The sequence below is a fragment of the Aegilops tauschii genome, chromosome 1, assembly GCF_002575655.3.
Source record: "Aegilops tauschii subsp. strangulata cultivar AL8/78 chromosome 1, Aet v6.0, whole genome shotgun sequence".
In the NCBI taxonomy this organism is placed as follows: domain Eukaryota; kingdom Viridiplantae; phylum Streptophyta; class Magnoliopsida; order Poales; family Poaceae; genus Aegilops; species Aegilops tauschii.
The window spans coordinates 335,618,680-335,641,546 of NC_053035.3; the positions used below are offsets into that span (position 1 = coordinate 335,618,680).

General features: G+C 47.5%; 3 protein-coding genes across 7 annotated transcripts; 1 reads left to right on the forward strand and 2 right to left on the reverse strand.

Moving 5' to 3' along the window:
* The first annotated feature begins 2,423 nt into the window (after nucleotides 1-2,423).
* On the forward strand, nucleotides 2,424-4,737 carry LOC109763625 (subtilisin-like protease). Its single transcript, XM_020322468.4, has one exon. It carries the CDS (start codon nucleotides 2,445-2,447, stop codon nucleotides 4,728-4,730), a length of 2,286 nt encoding a protein of 761 aa, XP_020178057.1. The 5' UTR covers nucleotides 2,424-2,444; the 3' UTR covers nucleotides 4,731-4,737.
* Nucleotides 4,738-4,774: 37 nt separating this feature from the next.
* LOC109763624 (pentatricopeptide repeat-containing protein At1g20230) lies at nucleotides 4,775-12,668 on the reverse strand. 4 transcript variants are annotated; one of them, XM_040386098.3, is made up of 5 exons: nucleotides 9,848-12,668; nucleotides 9,309-9,439; nucleotides 8,483-8,708; nucleotides 5,668-7,841; nucleotides 4,775-5,109 (listed from the first exon to the last, which is right to left on the reverse strand). In XM_040386098.3, exon 1 carries the CDS (start codon nucleotides 11,933-11,935, stop codon nucleotides 9,947-9,949), a length of 1,989 nt encoding a protein of 662 aa, XP_040242032.1. In that variant the 5' UTR covers nucleotides 11,936-12,668; the 3' UTR covers nucleotides 4,775-5,109; nucleotides 5,668-7,841; nucleotides 8,483-8,708; nucleotides 9,309-9,439; nucleotides 9,848-9,946. The 4 variants fall into 4 exon arrangements, with proteins under 4 accessions (XP_040242032.1, XP_045083180.1, XP_040242034.1 ...); XM_045227245.2 differs by having other exon boundaries at nucleotides 4,775-5,472; nucleotides 5,588-7,841; XM_040386100.3 differs by lacking the exon at nucleotides 5,668-7,841.
* Nucleotides 12,669-12,988: 320 nt separating this feature from the next.
* LOC141021681 (uncharacterized) lies at nucleotides 12,989-18,267 on the reverse strand. 2 transcript variants are annotated; one of them, XM_073497535.1, is made up of 2 exons: nucleotides 13,239-18,267; nucleotides 12,989-13,117 (listed from the first exon to the last, which is right to left on the reverse strand). In XM_073497535.1, the coding sequence occupies exon 1, from the start codon at nucleotides 17,789-17,791 to the stop codon at nucleotides 16,784-16,786; it is 1,008 nt and encodes a 335-aa protein (XP_073353636.1). In that variant the 5' UTR covers nucleotides 17,792-18,267; the 3' UTR covers nucleotides 12,989-13,117; nucleotides 13,239-16,783. The 2 variants fall into 2 exon arrangements, with proteins under 2 accessions (XP_073353636.1, XP_073353634.1); XM_073497533.1 differs by having other exon boundaries at nucleotides 13,239-18,247.
* Between the last annotated feature and the right edge of the window lie 4,600 nt (nucleotides 18,268-22,867).

The following is a 22,867-nucleotide window of genomic DNA, read 5'->3' on the forward strand; positions in this document are numbered from 1 at the left end:
GAGACATCGAGCGTGCCAATATAGAAATGCCTTCCCTTGCATGTTTTTGAGCTATTTCTGCTGCTTACTGGAACTAAATTTAATTGTTGTAGTATAGATACCAATTGTTCTATTGGTTTGTGTTACCGAAGATAAAAAGAATTGTTCTTTTTATTCGATCACAACCGAAAAGTAGTATGCCTATATAGTTTTTCAATCAGTAAGAATAGTTTCAGTTCAACCATTTTCTTATCTCGGTGCCTCGGAGTTGGCATTATTGTTTTGCTAGCTATGTCTAGAGAAAATTCCCTTTCCATTAATTTGTCTTTGTGCTATCATATGGAATGAACCTGTACCAGATTCAAACTATGGAGCATTGTGTATTGGGAGCAAAACCTCAATTCATTATTGTAAGTGTAGATCTGTTCATGATGCACATTTTAATATTTCACCGGCTATTTTTTTACCAGGTTATCCCAAGCATATGCTCTTGTCTTGCATGTCGGTTTTAGATTTATTTATTTTGAAAGAGTGAAATGACTAGGAACAGAGAGTATCAAGGTATTTATATTTTTTGTACAATCTCGTGTCCATTCTGCTTGTAATTCGAAACAAGATCTAGGGACCTCAAAATGTTATGGTATAAGACTAAACATGTCACTGCTGCTATGTTAGAACTGCTGGACCTCAATAATATTTTCTTATTAAGCTTCATCCACTACTAAAAAATGTCTATATATATGGTCAGTTTTACACTTAGGCACTGTTAGAAGAAACCGCTTTTAAAAAGCTTCATCAATACATCACAAAGCTCAATATATTTTAAAATCTGAACTACACTTTCTAATGGCTTCATATACCGATTTTGTTTCTACTTTTTATTTATGATCGTCTCATATTACCATTAATGGCTCTATGTTGTACAAGCTTAAGTTACCCATTTGGATAACAGTAGGCTACAATAATCAAGCACATTTTGGGTTTAATCTTGTTCTCAGCTATTGAGCAATTGCAGAATTCAACTAACGTTTAGTTGCTGCAACACTATATAGTACCCAACACTTTGGACGACGATGCATCAATGCAAGTGACTCCAATATCTCTCCATATGCCTGGTTGGCAAGCGCATACCAAGCATTAAATACGACGCCTGTTCAATGAACAAAATACTCCCTCCGTTCCTAAATATAAGTCTTTGAGAGATTACACTATGGACCACATACGGAGCAAAATGAGTGAATCTATACTTTAAAATGCATCTAGATACATCCGTATATGGTCCATAGTGTAATCTCTCCAAAGACTTATATTTAGGAACGGAGGGAGTATTAATTATGGCAAGGTAGAGGATGTTATGATTGTCTTTACGCATGACCATGTATACACATAAAATATAGTAAAACATCGACTAATCTGTATTTTATCCCTCCTTACAGTACTTCATCAACCCATACACATTAAATAATCTCAAGAAATTTCTAAACCCATCTGTGGAGCACATGGAGATCAAAACTATACACGTGGATGAGTTTGGGAAGTTCTTCTTTGGTCAAGCTATCGGTCCTTCTTGTGTGTATAGTTCCTAATCAAAAGCTGAATATTCGATTGATACCTGGTCAATGGTCATACATGTCCATCTGCTATTTTACCTGAGAGATAGTACATGCATGTATCCTCTACAGTTTGAGCAAGCTTAAAGCCCTGTTATTCGCAGATTTTGGGGATTGGATGATGATACGGAAGATATTTGGGCTTTTGCCAATGACAGTCCACCAAAAACACCCTCTTTGAAAAGCTGCTTAGATGATGATGTCATTTTCGATATCGACGGCGCATGCAGCGATGACTCTGCCTGATATCCATGACTGCACTATCTTAGTCACCATAAGCTGAATGACCAGAAAAGCAATGTAAATAAGCTATCAGGAACTGATTATATGCCTTTGTCTGCTACTCCCCCCGTCCCATAATATAAGAGCGTTTTTAACACTATTCTAGTGTCAAGAACGCTCTTATATTACGGGACGGAGGGAGTATGTATGAACATTATACCTAAATATATGTTTTCTTATGTTTTAAAGATTTTATGATCGGTCTTTAAATATTCTTACTTGCATGGTTCGCTCTCGCCCGTTGCGCCACGGGTCATCTAGTATATTGAGATGCCGAAGCAATGCTCCGCCCGAAATGGAGGATCAGAATTGGCGCGTCACACACAAAACATGCAAGCAAAACAAAACAAAAACAGATGCAGTTACATTATGAGTCCAGAAAGCAACAAAATCATGCACACATTCTGTATGTCCCTGTTTCCAAGGAGATCCACATCGCACTGCATCTTTGGTGGGATCATGCATGGATGCCAGTCATGTAGGAATACAGAGTTTGAGAATGTATATAAGCATCGCTTGCGCCAAATCTTTTTCATGCCCATGCTTGCATGCTCTCGTAGATCGGTAGATGACATGGCTCACCTGACGGCACTACTCCTCGCGTCCGTTCTCGTCTTCGTCTTGAGTGCGACACCCACGCTGAGCATTATCACTGGCGGAGGCGGTGCGACAGCGAGGCAGAGTACCAGCCTCAACCATGGCGCCGCTCGAACTTACGTAGTGCTCGTCGAGCCTCCGGCGCACGCGCACCACGCCGACGAAGCCGCGCACCGGAGATGGCACGAGTCGTTCCTGCGGCCGGGGTCGCGCCCTGGCAGGACGGCCGGCGGCGACGCGCCGACCATTCGCCACTCGTACACGGGCGTGTTTTCCGGCTTCGCCGCAAAGCTGACGGAGGACGAGCTCGCAGCGGTGTCCAGGAAGCGCGGGTTCGTGCGCGCCTTCCCGGAGCGGAGGGTGCCGCTCATGACGACGCGCACGCCGGGGTTCCTCGGCCTGGACGCCAAGCAAGGCGTCTGGAACGCCACAAACTACGGCGAGGGCGTCATCGTCGGGTTGCTCGACACCGGCATCGCCGCCTCGCACCGTTCGTTTGGAGACGAGGGCATGCCGCCGCCGCCTGCCAAGTGGAAGGGCAAGTGCCAGGCCCCCGTGCGTTGTAACAACAAGCTCGTCGGCCTGGTGTCGCTCATGGGCGGCAACGACACCACCGACGCCGTCGGGCACGGGACGCACACTGCAGGCACCGCGGCGGGCCACTTCGTGGACGGCGTCTCGGCGTTCGGCCTCGGCAAGGGCACCGCTGCCGGGATCGCGCCGGGCGCGCACCTGGCCATGTACAAGGTATGCGACGGCGAAGGATGCTTCGAGTCCGACATACTGGCCGGGATGGACGCGGCGGTGAAGGACGGCGTGGACGTGCTGTCGCTCTCCCTCGGCGGCCCCTCCATACCATTGGACAAGGACCTGATCGCGATCGGCGCGTTCGGGGTGATGTCCAAGGGCGTCCTCGTGGTGTGCGCCGGCGGTAACAGCGGCCCGACGCCCTCCACGTTGTCAAACGAGGCGCCTTGGATATTGACCGTGGGGGCCGGGTCGGTGGACCGGAGCTACCGAGCCACCGTGCGGCTCGGCGACGGGGAAGCGTTCGACGGCGAGTCGCTGACGCAGGACAAGCGCTTCAGCTCCAAGGCGTACCCGCTCTACTACCCTCAGGGCACCAGCTACTGCGACTACTTCGACGGCGTCAACATCACCGGCAAGGTGGTCGTGTGCGACACCGAGACGCCGTTGCCTCCGCTGAACTCGATCCAGGCGGTCCAGGCGGCAGGCGGCGCCGGAGTGGTGTTCATCAACGAAGCCGACTTCGGGTACACCATCGTGGTAGAGAAGTATTATAACCTCCCAATGTCACAGGTGACCGCGACCGACGGCGCCAAGATCATGGGCTACGCCAGGGTGGGCTCGACGGCGGCCGCCCACACCGCAACGATACTGTTCAACAGCTCGATTGTTCACGTGAAGCCGGCGCCGATCGTCGCGGCCTTCTCGTCCCGCGGGCCGAACGCGGCCAGCCCCGGCGTGCTCAAGCCCGACATCATGGCGCCGGGGCTCAACATCCTCGCCGCGTGGCCGTCGATGGTGCCCATCGATGGCACGGAGTCGTACAGCTACAACGTTGCCTCCGGCACGTCCATGGCCGCGCCGCACGCCACCGGCATCGTGGCGCTCGTGAAGAAGGCGCACCCGGACTGGTCGCCGTCGGCGGTCAAGTCGGCCATCATGACCACGTCCAGCACCGCCGACAACGCGGGGCACCCCATCATGGACGAAGAGCACCGGAAGGCGAGCTTCTACTCGATCGGCGCCGGCCACGTGGACGCGGCGAAGGCCGTGGACCCAGGCCTGGTCTACGACCTCGACGTCGGCGACTACAGCGCCTACATCTGCGGGCTGCTCGGCGAGCCGGCCATGAAGACTATCACGGGGAACAGCAGCTTGACGTGCGCGGCGGTGGGGTCCATCCCGGAGGCGCAGCTGAACTACCCGGCGATACTGGTGCCGCTCTCCGAGAAGCCGTTCAAGGCGAAGCGGACGGTGACAAACGTGGGGCTGGCGATGTCGGTGTACACCGCTCACCTGGACGTGCCCAAGTGGCTCAAGGTGAAGGTGGAGCCAGAGTCGCTGGAGTTCACGTCGGCGATGGAGAAGAAGACATTCACGGTGACCGTGAGCAGCGGGGGAGGCGACGGCGACGCCGATGCCGGGCAGCTGGCCGAGGGGAGCCTCCGCTGGGTGTCTGAAGATCACGTGGTGCGGAGCCCGATCATCGCGGACGCCAGGGTTGTCCCCACATGATTCTGTCAGGCGTTCGTTGTACTCAGCCAGCCTGGTTAGCATAAGCACAAGTATCCATACAGTTCACAAAATGGAGACATTATCGTTCTTCCCAACTAGCACTACTCGTTGAGGTCCCGATTGCAAACATGCAATCACACATATCAAATGAGGTCACTGAGATAACCTTGTAACTTTACTGTATCAAATATCACTACTCAAAATCCTCAAGTTGCCAGCACAATCAAGCTTCTGTCTGAGAGATACATTGCAAACTGACAGCACCACTTCTTTTGTGGAAATCGAGAGGAACACTTGTCACTTGCTGTGCCTCCATGGGTGCTCTGCTTGGGCAAGATTTGAACACCAAAACTCGGACTGGAAGGTCAATGATGTGTTACTGTTACAAAATGACCAGCCAATGAGAAAATCAGCAAGACATGTTGCACATTGAGACGGCATGTGCAGTGCAGTTTAGGCCGTTTCCCAACAAAAGATTAAATAAATACACGAAAGGGAAATCCAGGCACCGAGAAGACATGTCTGGTGCAGTCGTGCAAGTTAACAATGCACACACAAAAATAAATTTCCAAATGATTTTTTGGAAGCTTCACAAGAGATATCCAGGAATCTGAAGATAATTACATTGCTGACAGGATAAGGTAAAAGTGGCATATACTCCCTCCGTTCCAACAACAAAGTTTTAGGCAATGGGGAGTGGAAGTCATAAAAAATCTATGGCCAAAGTCAATAAAATGGTTTCCTGAAAATAAAATGTTAAAAATGGATGGTTCAATCATAACTTTCTGATAAGATGCTCAAACAAGCCAATCAACTTCGATTGGAAATGGAAAACTATAGTAGTATTAAGAACTTACTGTAATGAGTACTCAAACATTGATAATTTAATTATAAACGATGAGCTGTTCTGAAGACATCCTAAAGGTGAGGAGACAACCTTTCTTGAAGAACCGAAACTTGGAGCAAATGCTAGACCCAAATGTTGCCAAAAATCTTTGTGTTCATTTGTTTCTAAATACATCAGGCAGCTGTGATATATCTCCATGAAGAATGGTCTGGCAAAAGCAGCTTTAGCCGAAGATATAGCAAAGTTAACTATGCTGCTGTGGCTGAGGGAGATGCCAGTTTTGTATCAACATTCCTGACTGAAGGGACAGTCTTAAAATACGGTCACTAGATTCGAGGATCTCATCTGAGCCGAAGATATAGCAGAGTTACTTCATTACTGTGATTATCTGTGACCCGAAACTTTTTCTTTGTAGCATCTCTCATGTTTAATCTTTCATTGAGAAGGAGCCATGCAAAACCCTTTAGCTTGGCAGAACATTTAGAGGACCAAATCCAGTTGAAACGAGCAGAGGCTTGTATGTGAGAAAAGTATTGGGCATACTGATGGAGTTCTTGTATGTGTCTCCCATGTTGTTCACTTCGGTCATTGACCCCCTGCACTGGATGTTCGCGAAAGCTCATGCTGATGGAGTTCTGGCTCCCCTCAACCTCCCTCCGTCGAATCCGCGCCTGAGCCTTCACGCGGATGATGCAGCGCTGTTTATCACTCCCATGCCTGAAGATGTTCTTGTTACCAAGCAATTGTTGCTTCAGTTCGGCGCCATTTCAGGGCTAGTTGCCAACCTGGACAAGAGTGGGTTGTTCAAAATTCGTTGCGACAACATTGATCTCCCCAACTGCTAAGGTCCTTTCCTGTCCCCGTCATGCAATTCCCATGCAAGTACCTTGGACTACCACTTTACTTCAGGAAGATCACGTGAGCTGAAATACAACCGGTCCTAGATAAAAATAGCTGCAAAACTGCAGAAGTGCAAAGGAAAGCTTCTCAACAGTGATGAACGACTGCGGTTGGTGAACTCGGTGTTGTCTGTTATCCCAACTTACCTGATCACGGTCTTCAAGCTTGATTCTTGGGTCATTAAGCAAATTGACAAGCTGCGCACGAACTTCCTCTGGTGGTCTAAGCCGGTCGCAGCTGTCGGTTTGGCCCTGGTTAACTGGAACACCGTCTGTCGACCTAAAGACATGGGCAGGTTGGGCATCATGGATATCAAACGTTTTGGCAGGGCGCTCAGGCTTCGATGGAAATGGCTCGAATGGATGGCGGACAGAGACCATGGCTAGGCTCTCATATTCCCTGTGATAAGGATGATCTTGCTCTGTTCCGCGCCTCCACTTCCATCTCCATTCACAATGGCACAAGGGTTTCCTTTTGGAATGACCAGTGGCTCAACGGCTGCTCCCTAAGGATTTGGCACCGGACCTCTTCATTCTGTGCTCAAGGAAAAACGTCGCGGTGGTGACGCAATCAAATCCCAGAGATGGATGTCAGGCCTCCAGCGCATCAAGTCTCCCTTGCAACTAAGGCAATTCACTGCCCTTTGGTTGCAGCTGCAGCAAATCCATTTGCAGCCGGAGATCGACGACTCTATCTGCTGGAATCTTACCGCCTCAAAGGTTTATTCAGCTAGCTCTGCCTACCGCTCTCAGTTCCTGGGCTCCTACTCAACATCCCGATTCGACAAGCTTTGGCGCTGCAAAGTTGAATGCAAATGCCGACTCTTCATGTGGCTCTGACTGTGCGGAAGGATTCTTACGAATGACAACCTCGCCATCAAGGGGATCCCACACAGCGAATTTTACCACCTATGCAATCAAGAGGATGGGACTCCTTTTTCCATATGATCCTGAGATGCACCTTCTCGCGATCCATTTGGATGTTGGTTGCCAACTGGACTAACTGCCCTGCTCTCACTCACAACGCTGAGAACGCAACCTCCTCTGAAGCTTGGTGGAACGACCTGACATGCACTTTGGATCCAGAGCTTATCACCACTGCCATATACACCTGCTGGAATATATGAAGGAACGGAATCGCAGGGTATTCCAGACGCGCCACCTTCCTGAGCTGGAGGTTCTTCATCTGATCAAGCAAGATATTTCTCAACTGGCGCTTTCCATACATTTGATGTCGGACACTGAAAATACCCCAGAACCAGAACCAGAACCAGACTAAAGCTTTCTTTCCTTGTTTTTCTTTTCCCCTACTCTGTAACACCCTCGTGTTGTAACTTGTAAGGCATGGCTGCTTATTGTTTTCTCCTGCTTAATATATAGGGATGCAATGGTGTCAGTTCCTCAAAAAAAGAAGTATTGGGTATAAGCTTTCTGCTCAGCAGGATCATTTTGAAGATTCTAATGGATGACTCTGAGGATCAGAAATTCATCAAAAGCTTGAGAAGAAAGAGGGAGGCGGAACATATCCAGAATATCGCCAAGACTTCCCCCAGAGGCAGATGCGCCTGGCTTTATCTATAATTTCAATAACCCCTTCAGGCAACTTGAGGGAGCATATATAAAAAGCAGGAAGAGCGCTAAAGACAGCTTTTGTGACTGTGATTCTCCCACCAAAAGACAAGGAGGGGCAAGAAGTTAAGAGCTGCTCCATCCTATGAATCAGATCAAAGTCCCTGATTCTAGGTTTGCTCAGACCAAGAGGAAGCCCGAGATAGGTGAAGGGGAAATTGGCAATGCGGCAACCGTAGAGGCCAGCTAACTGCTGCATTTTTCCTCCAAAACATGGATGGGAAGAAGGCAAGTTTTCTGGAAATTAACTCAAAGACCAGTGGACTGTCCAAGGGATTCAAGGAGGCTTTTAAGACAGAGCAGTTAGTGGGAACATGTTTGCATGCTTAAAAGTATATCATCTGTGTATTGCCCAACAGGGAAGATGCTGTTAGTACCTGGAAGGGGGAGCTGAAGCAGGTTATGGTGACAAGCCTTATTGATGATAGCTTGAAAAATTCCCTCCCCGGGGCACCATTAAGTAGGACAGAGGAAGTACCAGTGGAGAGGGCGGATTTAATCCATCCAATCCACCTCCCATCAAAGCCCATATGCTCCATGACTCTGATGATCGTGTCGTGCTCGATAATATTGAATGCTTCGCCAAAGTCAAGCTTAAATTTCCTGCTTGGATTGATGGCATCAGTGAAGAAACAAACAAGCTGTTTGATCAGTATAATCCTTAAAGTATATATCTACGTGTCAACAGTAGTGAATGTGATAATCTTATCCCACTTAAGAACCCTACTATAGTAGAATGATCCATCAAAATCATGAAAGTTCCCGCCACAATTTCTGAAAAAAATATGTGATAGAAGCTCAAAAATGAGAATATCAATAGAATCTGGCAAGCATGAGCTAGTTAAAAAATGTGGAGAGAGATACAGACCATAAAAGCTGAATGAAGAAATGAAGGATAAGATATGCTGAAGAAGTTGTCAGTGTCTAAAAATCCCTCGGAGATAATAAAGAATCCAAAACAGATGGTATCCTACTGCAAGGTTTTTTGGGTCATGTCTGCACAAGAGTATGGCATGCCCATAGCAGCACTAACTGGGTGTATGCAAACGACTAGAAGAATCTAGGCACAATCATTCATTTGGTGAATAGCATGTCATATTAAAAATATGAAAACAGAGAACTGATGATGCTATTAACTTAAAACAAGGTACGTTAAGTTCCTTCAGCAAGTGCCACGTGTAAACAGAAGCATGTAAACGATACCTTTTTTTCTATTTGATGCATCCTCCGAAAGCTGATGTGTCTCACTTCCATGGATTTAATCATTTCAACCATTTACAAAATTAATATCAACTCCAAGTTCCAACTGAGTCTCTCCAATGTATTTCTGAAATCTGCAGGTTGAACGACTACAAAATTCATAGGGTTATACAAAAACAAATTCCATATATAACTAAGAACTTGACTAGGAAATTAGACCTTGCTTGGATACCAATCAGTCTCTAGATAAAACAACTAACTCAAGGTGAAGCCCATGGTGGCGTGTAGACAGGACTGTGTGTAGAGTTGAAATAAAGTTCTCCTTTGGAAAACACCAGATAATGGTGTGTTGTAGATCAGAATGATTAGCTAATAAAACTGAGACTGACGAAAATAGTAGCAACATGGTATTAAGAAAACTGAAATTGCAACTGGAGACATCACATAGCACAGGAGTGAACTTTTCTTTGGCTCTGCATATAGTGCACAGGTCCGCATGTTGGATTCTGTTTCTTACTTTTCATAAAATAATTTTACATTACCTCATGAAAACAATATCCACCGTAAGGTAGGGGGACATGCATGCTCATTCACGTTCTACACCAAGTTGTTGAAAAGACAGTAAGTCAAGGCAGGCAAAATCACCAGTAATCCCCACAAGAACATTTCCCATCCTTGAAGTGATGAAACCTGTTGGTGTCTCTAACAGATATCTCCCTCCCCTCAAAACATGATATGAACTTCATTGCTTCGTGGCAATCGCCACAAATCCGGAGGTTCTTTATCACCCGGAGGGGTGTTCCTGGGCTCGTGCTTATGAGGCCCAATGCAACAGCCAGTTTTTCACTGTGCACAGCAAGGATATCATCCTTTTCTTGTTCTTCCACATCATGTAGGACAAAATCTGTGCTCGGTGCAAAGCCCAGCCTGCTCATCTCAATGGTAAGCTGCTTTAGTTTCTCCGTTATCGCAGTCATCATGGGGTGTGAATTGTCACCAGCTAACAACATGTGCACCTTGTTCTTGATCTCTATCCAACTGCAACCCTTTTCTTTCTTCAATCCCATATTCTTCATCTGATCCCTCACTCTGTTTACCCCGTCCCACATTTTTTTAGACGCATAAATGTTGGAAAGCAGGACATAGTTGCCGGTATTTTCTGGCTCTAGTTCAAATAGCTTTTCTGCTGCGACTTCGGCCAGGAACACATTTCCATAAACCCTGCAGGAGCCCAGCAAGGACCCCCAAATACAACCATCTGGCTCAAATGGCATCTCATTTATGAGATCGTATGCCTCATCAAGCTTGCCAGCCCGTCCTAACAGAGTAACCATACATGCATAATGCTCCATCCTAGGGGAAATGCCATGACTATGCTGCATTTCATTGAAGTAGCGACGCCCCTCCTCTGTCAGGCCAGCTTGGCCACAGGCACCAATGACACAGGTGAATGTGACTAGGTCGGGCTTCTGTTTGCACTTCTGCATCAAACAGAACAACTGCACAGCATTTGCAGCCTCCCCATGCATTGCATAGCCACCAATCATCGCATTCCACGAAACCGTATTTTTAGACGGAATTGCATCGAAGATCGTCCTCGCATCCCTGACCTTGCCACACTTTGCATACATGTCCACCAACGCACTGCCAACGTAAACGTCATGAAGAAATCCCTTCCTAAGAGAAAAACAGTGTGCTGACCGGCCATGCATAAGAGCAGCAACATTGGCAAATGCTGGCAGTACGCAGGGTATCGTGACTGAATTCGGCTCGATCCCTTTTGACTGCATCTTCCTGAAAAGATCCACCGCTTCCAAATCTTTCCCATTCTGCACACAGCAGGCAACAATCGAGGTCCAGGACACAACATTCAACTCGACTCCTCGGCTAACAAACTCGCTGAACAACAACAATGCCTCAGAGACCTGGGCGTTCCGAGAGAGCCCAGCGACGAGAGCGTTGCAGGAAGCAACATCCATGTGGCTGGACTCATGGAACACGTGAGAAATCTCATCGGCACGCCCACACTTGCCGTACATGTCGATGAGCGCAGTGACCACATGTTGATCTAGCCTGCACCCTGCCTTCACCACATATCCATGCAGCTGCTCGCCAACCGAGACCTCTTTCACATCCCCGACCGCAGAGAGTGCACACGAGACACCGGTGGCGTCCGGCAAGAACCCTTCCCCGTGCATCCTCACAAGTGCCTTGACAGCATTGAGGGCGCTGCCGCTCCGGTTCAGCCCGGAAACCAGTCCATTCCAGGTGATCACATTTGGCTCCATGCCGGCGCTCCGCATCCGCTCCAGAAGGCCCCACGCGGCCTCGGCGTCGCCTCGTGCAGAGTAACCGGCGATGAGTGCGCTCCAGCCGACGACACTCTTGTCCGGCATTCTTTCGAACACACCGCGGGCGTCGCTGGTGGCTCCGAGGCGGAGGTAGGTGTGGAGGAGCGAGGAGGCGACGAAGGGATCCTCCGCAAGGCCGGAGACCGCGGCGGCCGCGTGGAGCGCGCGGGCGAGGGGCTGCGCGGGGCATGACTTGAGCGCGGACGGCAGGAGGTGCGCGTCCGGCGGGAAGGAGACGTGGCGGAGGAAGTGCAGAAGTGTGTTGGAGTGTTGGCACATTGGCTTGGTTGGTACTACTTGGTGCCAGCTGATTGATCGACTCGACAAGTTTTGAAGATGGTGCTCCCGTAATGTTGTTTTATTACTTGAATGGAACCCTCACTTGATTAAGCATAAGTGAAGACGTGTCCGAGAGTAAGCAATCCCTTTTTCTTTTCTTTTTTGAAGGAACACAACGCATTCCATTAATATATTAAAACGCTGGACATATCGCCAGCTACAGCATCTGATACAAATTTGGGAAATTGGCCTAGCCAATTTTCAGAACAGCCAGCTTCCATACAAACACCCTGTGCTGCTAAAGTGTGAGCCGCCACATTACATTCCCGTTTACAATGTATTATGGAAACATCACTTAAGCCCACATGTAGGAGGAATTTAACCTCTTTAAACAATGTGCCCAGAGTTGATAGGTCATATTCATCACTAAGCAAAGTTTGCATCAACACCATGCAGTCTATTTCAAACATCACTTTTTGGCAGCCCATTTGAATAGCAGCATGCACAGCTTGTTGAAAAGCTAAGAGTTCAGCATGTAATGGTTCTGAAACATACTCGAGGTTACCTGCTCCTGCTGCCAGCAACACCCTTGGTCATTCCTAAGTGTGAAGCCCCATCCACCTGATTTTGTTGCTTCAATGAAGGCCCCATCAGTATTTATTTTCAGGATTCCTGCTGGTGGCGCCTTCCACTTTTGGTCTGCTTCCTTTGCTTGGTGGTTGCTCGCCTTTTTTACCTTCAAGCAATATGACAAATGATAATCAATAGAGGAAACTATGTCTGATATATTTCTCATCATATCCCCATTATTTACTTTGTTCCGTTCGTGCCACCATAACCATAAAAGAAGGCATACTTTCAGACACTCCTCCAGTTTTAGTTTAAAATTTTCTTCTAACACCATTTTTGAATCAGAGCATAGGAGAAGTTTTAGTCTAACATGTTCCGGTAAAGATATTCTCCATAATGCCTTGACTCTTTTGCATTTAAGAAAAATATGCCCTCCATCTTCATCTAATGTAAAACACATGGGGCATCTAGTATCCACGGGAATACCTTTTCTTTTAAGCTTCGTTCGCACTAGGAGACTATTTGTGGCCAGCCTCCATAGAAAATGCAGTACTTTATTTGAAAGAGGGAGCGCCCAAAGTTTCTTCCATTTGAAATCTGACATCTCCCCCTCTGCATTAGAAGATGGTGTTAGTCCAAAGGATGATTCTCTGGCTGCATTGTCAATTGCACCTTATATGCAGATTTAACAGAAAATAGGCCTTTTTATCAAAATGCCATGCAAGGAAATCACCTGTATCGTCTTGGAGAGGAATCTGAAGAATAACCTTTGCATCCTCGGCCCAGAAGGTTTGCCGAATCAGATCTTCATCCCACTGATTTGTTATGGGGTTAATTAGTTCAAACACCTTGGAGAGCAAGTTGTTTCCCTTTGGTGATATTATTCGCCTTGTACTACCTCTCGGGATCCAAGGGTCACACCAGATTTTAATGTCTTCTCCGTTCCCAACCCGCCATATTATCCCCTTTTTCAATAATTGGACTCCCTTCAGAATACTTCACCATGCATAGGATATGCCTGCACTTGGAGTTGCTTGCAAAAGCGAACCATTAGGGAAGTATCGTGCTGCTAGCACTCGTGAACAAAGTGAGGAGGGGTTCTGAATGATGCGCCATGCTTGCTTGGCCAGCATGGCAAGGTTAAAAAAATGTAAGTTCCTAAAACCTAAACCTCGATCCTTCTTTGGTTTTGTCAATTTGTCCCAGCTTACCCAATGAATTTTATTTTCTTTGTCCATCTGGCTCCACCAGTAACGATTGATCATAGAGCTTAAGTCCTCACAAAATGATTTTGTGAGATCAAAACATGACATGGCGTAAACTGGTATTGCTTGAGCAACTGCTTTAATCAATATCTCCTTTCCTGCTTTTGATAAAAGTTTCTCATTTCCTCCCTGGATTTTCTTCCAGACTCTCTCCCTTATAAAGTTGAAGGTCTTTGTTTTGTTCTTGCCTATGTATACTGGTAGACCTAAGTATCTGCCTGAAAAACCTTCAATATTGATGCCTAAGATCCTCTTCATCTCATTTCTTTTTCTTTCCTCGGTGTTCTTGCTGAACATTATTGCTGATTTTTCCTTATTGATCATCTGTCCTGAGCATGCTTCGTAAATATGCAAGATTCTGTTCACTTCCTCGACTGCATTGGCATTTGCCTCCATTAACAATAATGAATCATCTGCAAATAATAAGTGGCTGACACTTGGGGCTTGCCTACAGATTTTAATCCCTTTCAATCTTTGATTTGCTTCTGCTTTATGTAACATGGCTGAGAACCCTTCAGCACATATAAGCAACATGTATGGAGATAGTGGGTCTCCCTGCCGTAATCCCCTCTGCGGTACAAACACTTCTGTGACATCTCTATTGACCTTCACTTGATATTTTACTGTTGTAATGCACTTCATCACTAGCTTAACCCAACTCCTGTTAAATCCCATTTGGATCATCATATCATTTAAGAATTTCCATTCTACCCTATCATATGCTTTACTCATATCCAACTTGAGTGCCGCGTAGCATGTGCCTCCCTTTCCTCTTCTACGGAGAAAATGTGAAAGTTCATACGCCAATAGGATATTGTCTGAGATCATGCGGCCCGACACAAATGCACTTTGATTCAAGGATATGATGTCAGGTAGAATGGTTTTTAGTCTACGCGTTATCACCTTGGAGACCACCTTGTAAAGTACATTGCAGAGACTTATTGGTCTCAAATCTTTCAATTTTTCTGGCTTTGCTGTTTTTGGGATTAAGACAATCATCGTATTGTTCCAGCCTTCTGGCATTCGCCACCATTTAGGACATTGAGCACCTCCGACGTTATTTGATCCCCTACAGTTTGCCAAAACTTTTTGAAAAAGATTGCTGGCATCCCATCAGGACCAGGAGCTTTCAAATCTCCAATGCTGAATAAGGCCTCCCGAGTCTCATCCTCTGTGTATTCAGCGCAAAGGACTCTGTTCATGCCTTCATTTACCTTTGGATTTATTGCTTGCAAAATGGCCTCATTTTCCTGCCTGACTGTGGATGAGAAGAGACTATAAAAGTAGCCAGCAATGTGATTTTTCAGTTGCTCCTCTCCCTCTATCCAACTACCATCTTCCTTCTTCAGCTTTCAAATTGTGTTTTTGCGTTTTCTTTCTGATGCAAAAGCATGGAAGAAAGCAGTATTCTTATCTCCTGATTCAAGCCATTTGACATGAGCTCTTTGCTTCCAAAAAATATCCCTTTGATGTTCTAATCTGTCCAGCTTTTCCTTCAAAAAAAGTTCTCTTGACACATTAACCTGGTTGATCTCTTTCCTCCTTACTTCCTCTAATTCTCTTTTGAGTTGATTTATCCTCTTTTCTAGATTGCCTAAGACGTTTGTGTCCCACTCTTTTAGGTCACAAGCTACTGCATGCAACTTGTCGGCTGCTTTATTTACTCCTCGCGCTGCAGCAGTAGCCCATGCATTGTTCACCACTGCCTCGCAATCCTCCTCTTGCAACCATTTGGCTTCAAATCTAAAAGCTTTGGCATACCCTCCTGTATTGTGTCTATGATTTGTACTCTCCATCAATATAGTTACAGGACGGTGATTTGAGTGTCTTGGATCCTCATTTACGACTTTGTAGTTTGGGAATCGATTGCACCAGCTACGATTCCCTGTTGCCCTGTCCAACCTTTCTTTTATGTATCGACTTGCTATATGGTTGTGGTTGCGCCATGTGAATTTATCACCTGAATAACCCAAGTCTCGCAGCCCACATTCAGCAAGTGCCAGCCTGAAACTCTCCATTGCTTTTTGTGATCTACTCGGACCTCCTCTCTTTTCATGGTTGTACATAATCTCATTGAAGTCTCCAGCACATAACCAAGGAAGATTCATCTGCTGATTAAGAACACTTAAAAGTCTCCAGGTTGTATGCTTTTTATCACTTGCAGGTTCACCGTAAATTCCTGTGAACCGCCATTTGAAACCGTCCTTTTCGTTTATTACCACATCTATATGGAGCCTTGAGAAATTTTGGAGCTCAACTCTCACTCCTTTCTTCCACAGTAGAGCTAGTCCACCACTCTTTCCTTCACAGTTCCTTATCAACATCTGGTCCATCCCTAACATTCGTTTAAATCTTTCCATATTTTTGCTGTTCATCTTGGTTTCAGATAGGAAAAGCATGTCAGGGTCCACCTGCTTCTGGAGGTCTAGAAGCCCTCTCACTGTCGGGCCGTTCCCCAACCCCCGGCAGTTGCACACCGTGATTTTCATTTTGGTCCGCGGGACTGTTCCGACAGCCCCGCATTCAACTCAGCTTTGAGCTTTTCATTTGTGACTCTTTCTTGGTCCTCCCCATTCCTATCCTTCTCTGCATTATTAACACTTGCGTCGGCTCCATCTCCTGAGTCAATCTCCATCTTGTACTTTTTCAGTGTCTCCAGTTCCATTTCAAATTCTATATCCGAGTATGCTCTCTTCTTTGGTTCATGGTCATTGGCGTCTTTTGTATGTGTTTGTTGTGTTCTCTTGAAGCGCTTGAAAGTGCCCCGTTTTTCCTTTACATTGTTCAAAATTTCACATGTCTTCCTTTCCCCTACAGTCTACATATTTTGTTCATTTCCTCGTCCCTCATTGACCGGAGGCCCCTTTGGGTTCACCTTCTCATATGTTGTGGCCTGCTTTCCCCCCTTCTCTCCTCCGCTGGAATCTCCTCTACTCTCCCTTCCCCCTTGTCCTTGAGATATTTTAGGATCCACCACCATTGGGACTGACGGGGCTTCACTATTCCTTACCTTCTATACAATCCTTTCACTCGGAATCCCTTCCAAAAGAAATTTCTTTCCTCCAGATTCTACCTCTTCCTCATTTGCTTGTTTATTTAGTGGGCTGGTTGCTTCCTTTTCCTCCCTCTTACCTGAGACCCCCACTCCTTCACCATCAAATGAATTCTTCCTCCACGTAATTGCATCGCTACCCCTGTTGCCTCCAGTACTATTTTTTCCAAAACCCCATTTATCTCGAGAGTTCCTGCTCCTATCCTCCTCACTTGGCCTCCTTCCCCAGTCTTCTGCCTTGAGCCACGATCCAAATTCATGCCCAACTCCCAGGTTCTGTTTATTTGGACAGCCTCTATCATTGTGGCCGATGACGCCGCAAATATAGCAGAAGTCCGGCAAGTGTTCATATGTAAATAAAATCTCTTTCCCCTTCTGTTCATTGTTCTTTTCTTCGCCTGTCATCTCTTTGTCTTGCCTTTCCTCCTCATCATCTTCCAGGAAGATACTAATACCCCTCATCAAAGGTTTTGTGATATCTAGCCGGACTTTCACCCGCATAAACTCTCCTGCTGCCATGCCACATTCATCTACATCAACATCTAGCACCTCCCCAATTTCCTTCCCTATGGCTTCACCTGACTCCCTATACATCGATCCCATAGGAATACCATGAAGTCTTACCCAAATAGGAATTTTCTTGAACTCGTACTCATTGAGCGTTTTTGCTGGATCAAAATCTTCAACAACCAGAAGCCTCTTATTGAAAGTCCAAGGTCTGTCATTCAACGCCTTAAGTTTCCCTGCTTCATCTCGGAATGAGAACAAAAATCGATTCATACCTAGGTTCTTGCACTCCACTCCTTTGAACGGAGACCAAATCCTTCCCAAGGTGCTCTCTAGGGCCTCCTTCGGCGCAGGTCTGTCAGACATCAATTTACCAATAGCTTGTGGCTTCTCTGACCCTGCTAGGTTTGTGTTCCTTCGTCCAATCTTGATTTCTTTCTTCTCTGCATCTGAGAGCTTCATGGACTGCAGTTTTTTTGGACCCCCTCCATGGCCCCTATCCCGGCCGCTCCGAGCTGGGACGAGCACCGCCCACACCACCCCCCGGTGCCGCACCGCACCCGGCACCTGCTCCGCCACCAACTACCTCCTCGTAGATTCAAATTGGTAAAAGCCAACTCTGGTTTCAGTAGTAGATGGAAGTATGGTTGGATTGGAAAGGAAAAACGGAAAATACGCCTGTAGATGGCCAAAGAGCTGGGCGGATTAAAGATCCAGAGAGTATTTCCCCTTCTGCCTTAGTTCGTGGCAGAAACGGAGAGACTGTCGCCTACACTGATTCAACAGGGAAGAGAGAAAAACTCAGATTAAGAGAAAAACGGGATGCAAGCGGAGCTCGGGCGATGTTGAAAGTTGTTGAAAAGCGATGGAATTGGGTTAGAAAGCGATGGAATTTGGTGGGATTTGGTGATTGTCGCCGGACCAAGCCAGAGTTCGCCTTAGTCGCTGGAGGCACTAGAACCGTCAGGAAGGGACGGAAAGAACGAGTGAACCGTAAGCAATCCCTTTTTCTAATCACACTTGAGGAGCTGTTCGGGTAACCACCGGCTCCGCCAAATCCAAAGATATGCGGAGTACCTGTTTCCCCGCTTCATAAATTTAAACTGTGGCTCCAGCTGCTCCAAGAGCGAAGTCACGGTGCGGGAGGGACTTCAAACAGGCCCTAAATCTTGATTATGTCTTCGTCGTAAATGATATATTCTTTCTGTTCCTAAATACAAGTCTTTTTAGATACTCAATAGGGATTACATACGGAAGTATATAGACATATTTTAGAGTGTAGATTCACTCATTTTGCTTCGTATGTAGTCCATATTAGAATCTCTAAAAAGACTTATATTTAGGAACTAAGGTAGTACTCCCTCAGTCCCAGAATATAAGAGCGTTTTTGACATAGTGTCAAAAACGCTCTTATATTATGGGACGGAGGGAGTAATTCATAAGGTCTTACATTGAGATCCATGCAGAATTTTCTTTCTAATTTTTTATTAATTTCTTACACGTTATGTCATTTGATTGAGACTTAGTTAAGTCTCAATCGACTAAGATATAGTTGAGTAATGATTAAAAATATTGCAAAACAAAATGCTTGTTGGACACTTTCAAAAACTATGCTTCGCTAGGCGCTAGGCGGTGCAGAGTGAGAAGAAAGCCACCGCGATGTCGTCGTGGCAACTAATACCTAGTCCTTACAGAGGAAATCCATTTCGACTCTTAGGAGCATATTCACCCGCAAGAAAAAGACTCTTAGGAGCATATTATTATATTATGTTTCCATATTCATAATTCGGTTGTATTATTATATTTACATATTCATAATTGAGTGTTTATATTTTATGCTATAACTGCTATGATTCTGGAATATGTGATTTGGAAACTCATATGCACGTGTGCAATGATAAAGGGATAAAATAAAGGTTCCTAGTCTCGCCTAAGACTAGCTCAAGTGTTGTTGGTGATCACATTTTCCGGATCTTAGGATATCGTTAAGTGTAACGGTAGTCCTAAAACAACATTGAGATTATAACGTTGGAAGAACGATCATATTGAGTCGACTCAAACTTGTTTGTTATGAATTGAGATAATATTGTCTATAATCAATTGTAATAACACGGAGTATTAACATGTGATTTTGCTCCTTAGACCATGAGAGTATCATAGTCACTTCTTACCGTACGGTGGACTTTGGGGTTGCTCAAATGTCACATGTAACACGGTGATCATAACGACAACTTATAGACTCATCGAAAAGTTTGACAAGGAACTAGATAGCTCAAGAGTGGGATTTGCTCCTCCGCTGATGGAGAGCTATTCTTAGGGCCCTCTCGGTGTGACGGAATCCATTATCATCTGGCCAGACACAGGTGACTACGTCACAGGGATGTTGGAACACAATAACGAGAAAGATGAACAAAACCGGTAACGAGGATTTCGGTATAGTAAGCATGTGATGACTTAGGAGGATACCGATGCATCCCGGGTTTTGTAAAGTATCACGAAGCAAAGGGAACATCACACGATAACCAAAGGTTCACTCAAATATCATTCGTGTGCTCATAGGGATCGATATGGATGTCCACGGTTCCATTGTCGGTCATTGAACTAACGGTTTCATTCATGTCTATGAGTTACCGAACCTACTGTGTCGTGGTTTTGTCACGGCAGATGTCCTAGTGTGAGGACTTAGTCGTGAGGCTATTGCAATTAGGTAGTAGCTTGACCGGGGTTGGTTAGAATCGAGAGACGCGAGATTTTACCCACACTAACAAAAAAAGACACATCCGTGACATTTTGGGCCGAACGATTTTTTTTTCTGTCATACATATGACACTTCTATGACGATAATTGTGACAAAACCCGGTATCATCATAGATGTGGTGGGCTCCTACTTCTATGACCAAAAGTCATGACAGAAAATGGGCTTTTCGTCCTGGGTGGGCCGGAGACGCAGCTGCATGACATTCTTTGGGCCGTCCATGACGGAAAAAACCGTGGTAGAAGCGAGGGCGAGGAAAATTTCGGGGAGTTCCCGGTTACGGTGTGAGGTCGGGGGCCGAGTGATGCGCGTTTCTCTCATACACGTAAGCACGTGTGTGCGAGGTGTTGGCTCTAACTGAACCCGAGTGAGGCGTTGGGCTCTAACTGAACCCGAGCGATTGCACTGCAGGCTACGCGTTACTGAACCCGAGCGATCGATCGATGGTTGTTAACTGAACCCGATCGAGCGATTCCTTCGCTACTGCTGCTAACTGAAGCCGATCGATTGGATGAACAGTGAGCGTTGCGGGGGGGGGGGGGGTTGGATGAACAGTGAGCGGTGGCGTTGCCTCTGGATGAACAGGACCCCGTGGTGTGGAGGGCTGGATGAACAGTAGATGGTGGAGGGGTTCCCGTGGAGGGGTGGTTGAATAGGACCCCGTGGTGTGGAGGACTGGATTAAAAGTAGACGGTGGAGGGGTGGTTGAACAGTAGCCGGTGGAGTAGCGCGCGGTGGAGGCTGGATGAACAGGAGCCCGTGGAGGCTGGAGGAGGTCAACGGTAGCCCGTGGAGGCTGGAGGAGGTCGACGGTGGAGATGAACAGTATCCCGTGGAGTCCCGTTTTGCGGTACGCCACACCCCTCCCGATGAACAGGACCCCCGTTTCGACTGTAGGATGTCCGTTTCGTCCATTTTGCGGTACGCCACACCCCTCCCGATCAACAGGACCCCCGTTTCGACCGTAGGAGGTCCGTTTCATCCGTTTTGCGGTACGCCACACCCCTCCCGATCAACAGGACCCCCGTTTCGACCGTAGGAGGTCCGTTTCCTCCGTTTTGCGGTACGCCACACCCCTCCCGATCAACAGGACCCCCGTTTCGACCGTAGGAGGTCCGTTTCCTCCGTTTTGCGGTACGCCACACCCCTCCCGATCAACAGGACCCCCGTTTCGACCGTAGGAGGTCCGTTTCCTCCGCTCTGCGGTACGCCAACCTCGTTTCCATCGCCTGTTCCGTCCAAGCCCTCCCGATGAACACGACCACGCATTCTGTTCTGACCTAGCCGGTTGGCTCCCACGCGTTCCGTTGCCTCCCGATGAACACGACGCATTCCGTTGCCTCCCCATGAAAACGACGCATTCCGTTGCCTCCCCATGAACACGACGCATTCCGTTGCCTCCCCATGAACACGACGACGACGCTGTTTCTCCGTTCCGACCCAGCCATGTACACGAGCCCTAGCCGTACGTATGCGCGAGTAGGCGTTCGAGACCCCGCCCGTATGTACACATACGTGGCCGTATTTTCCTTCTTGCACCCTGGCCGCTGTACGTACATGTACATGCTACGTGCGCGCCTCTACTACGACACGTACGCGCCTCTACTACGACACGTGCGCGCCTCTACATCCACCAGTATATATGTACGTACACGTTCGCGACCAGAATGACAACGCTACGTACGCTTCGACCAGGTGGGTCCCGACTGTCAGGCACTTCCTTGCGTGCGAATATGTAGCTGGTGGGTCCCAGCAGTCAGGGGGCGAATCGTTTTGTTTTTTTTGCCCGGACGCACTTCCTTGCGTGCGAAGGTGGGTCCCAGCAGTCAGGGGGGAAATGTTTTTTTTGCAAAATACGGTGGCCCGTCCGGTGGGTCCCCGCTGTCTGGTGGAGGAATAATTATTTTGCACGTAATAAGGAGGCACTTCCTTGCTGCGGCCGTGGACCCAGCTGTCAGCCTCTCCACGTACAGTCCACGTCCGATGGAAGCCGTTCCTTGACCATGTTGACCACGCCGCGCCGAGAGCACCAGGGCGGTGGACGACGGCGAGGCCTTGGAAGGGGACGATGCGGAGCCGGGGAAGACGCGGCAGTGGATGCCCACACGTAGAGGAGTCCGAGGGTTCACTGGTTCACTGCGGTGTGAGGCTGCCGTCGCCACAGAATAACAGGGGGTGTGGGTGAGTAGAGGGATGGCCTGGCCAGCGGTGGGAGTAGTAGGGGGCGGTGAGGCCTCCGCCGCATCGCAGCCGGCCACGGGAGGCAGGAGCACGAGGCACGACCGACGCTGGTTTGGGCGGCTGGAGCAAGAAGACCAGAGGTTGAAGAAGCACTACGGCTGTTGGATGAACATCGTACGGTCACTGGAGCTAGAATCGTGCATATTGACTAAGTTGACAAAGCCCTCCGTCCCCGTCAGCTTAGTAGGCCCACAAGTCAGCCTGCCACTATACTGGGTCCCAGCTAACAGGGGGAGTATTCATTTTTTTGTGCGTAATAAGGAGGCACTTCCTTGCGTGCGAAGATATAGCTGGTGGGTCCGAGCTGTCAGCGGCGGTAACGTTTTTTTCGTGAAATACAGAGGCCCTTTCGGTGGGTCCCTGATGTCAGGTGGAGGAATCATTATTTTGCGCGTAATAAGGAGGCATTTTCTTGCGTGCGGCCGTGGACCCAGCTGTCGGCCTCTCCACCTACAGTCCACTTCAGATGCATGTCGGTCGTTGACCACGTTGACCAGCCTGCGCCGAGAGCACCAGGGCGGTGGATGACGACGAGGCCTAGG

Bases quoted from the DNA above. Each gene is read 5' to 3' on its own strand.
- LOC109763625 (XM_020322468.4), top strand. From the start codon at position 2,445: ATGGCTCACCTGACGGCACTACTCCTCGCGTCCGTTCTCGTCTTCGTC.
- LOC109763624 (XM_040386100.3), bottom strand. From the start codon at position 11,935: ATGTGCCAACACTCCAACACACTTCTGCACTTCCTCCGCCACGTCTCC.
- LOC141021681 (XM_073497533.1), bottom strand. From the start codon at position 16,259: ATGAAAATCACGGTGTGCAACTGCCGGGGGTTGGGGAACGGCCCGACA.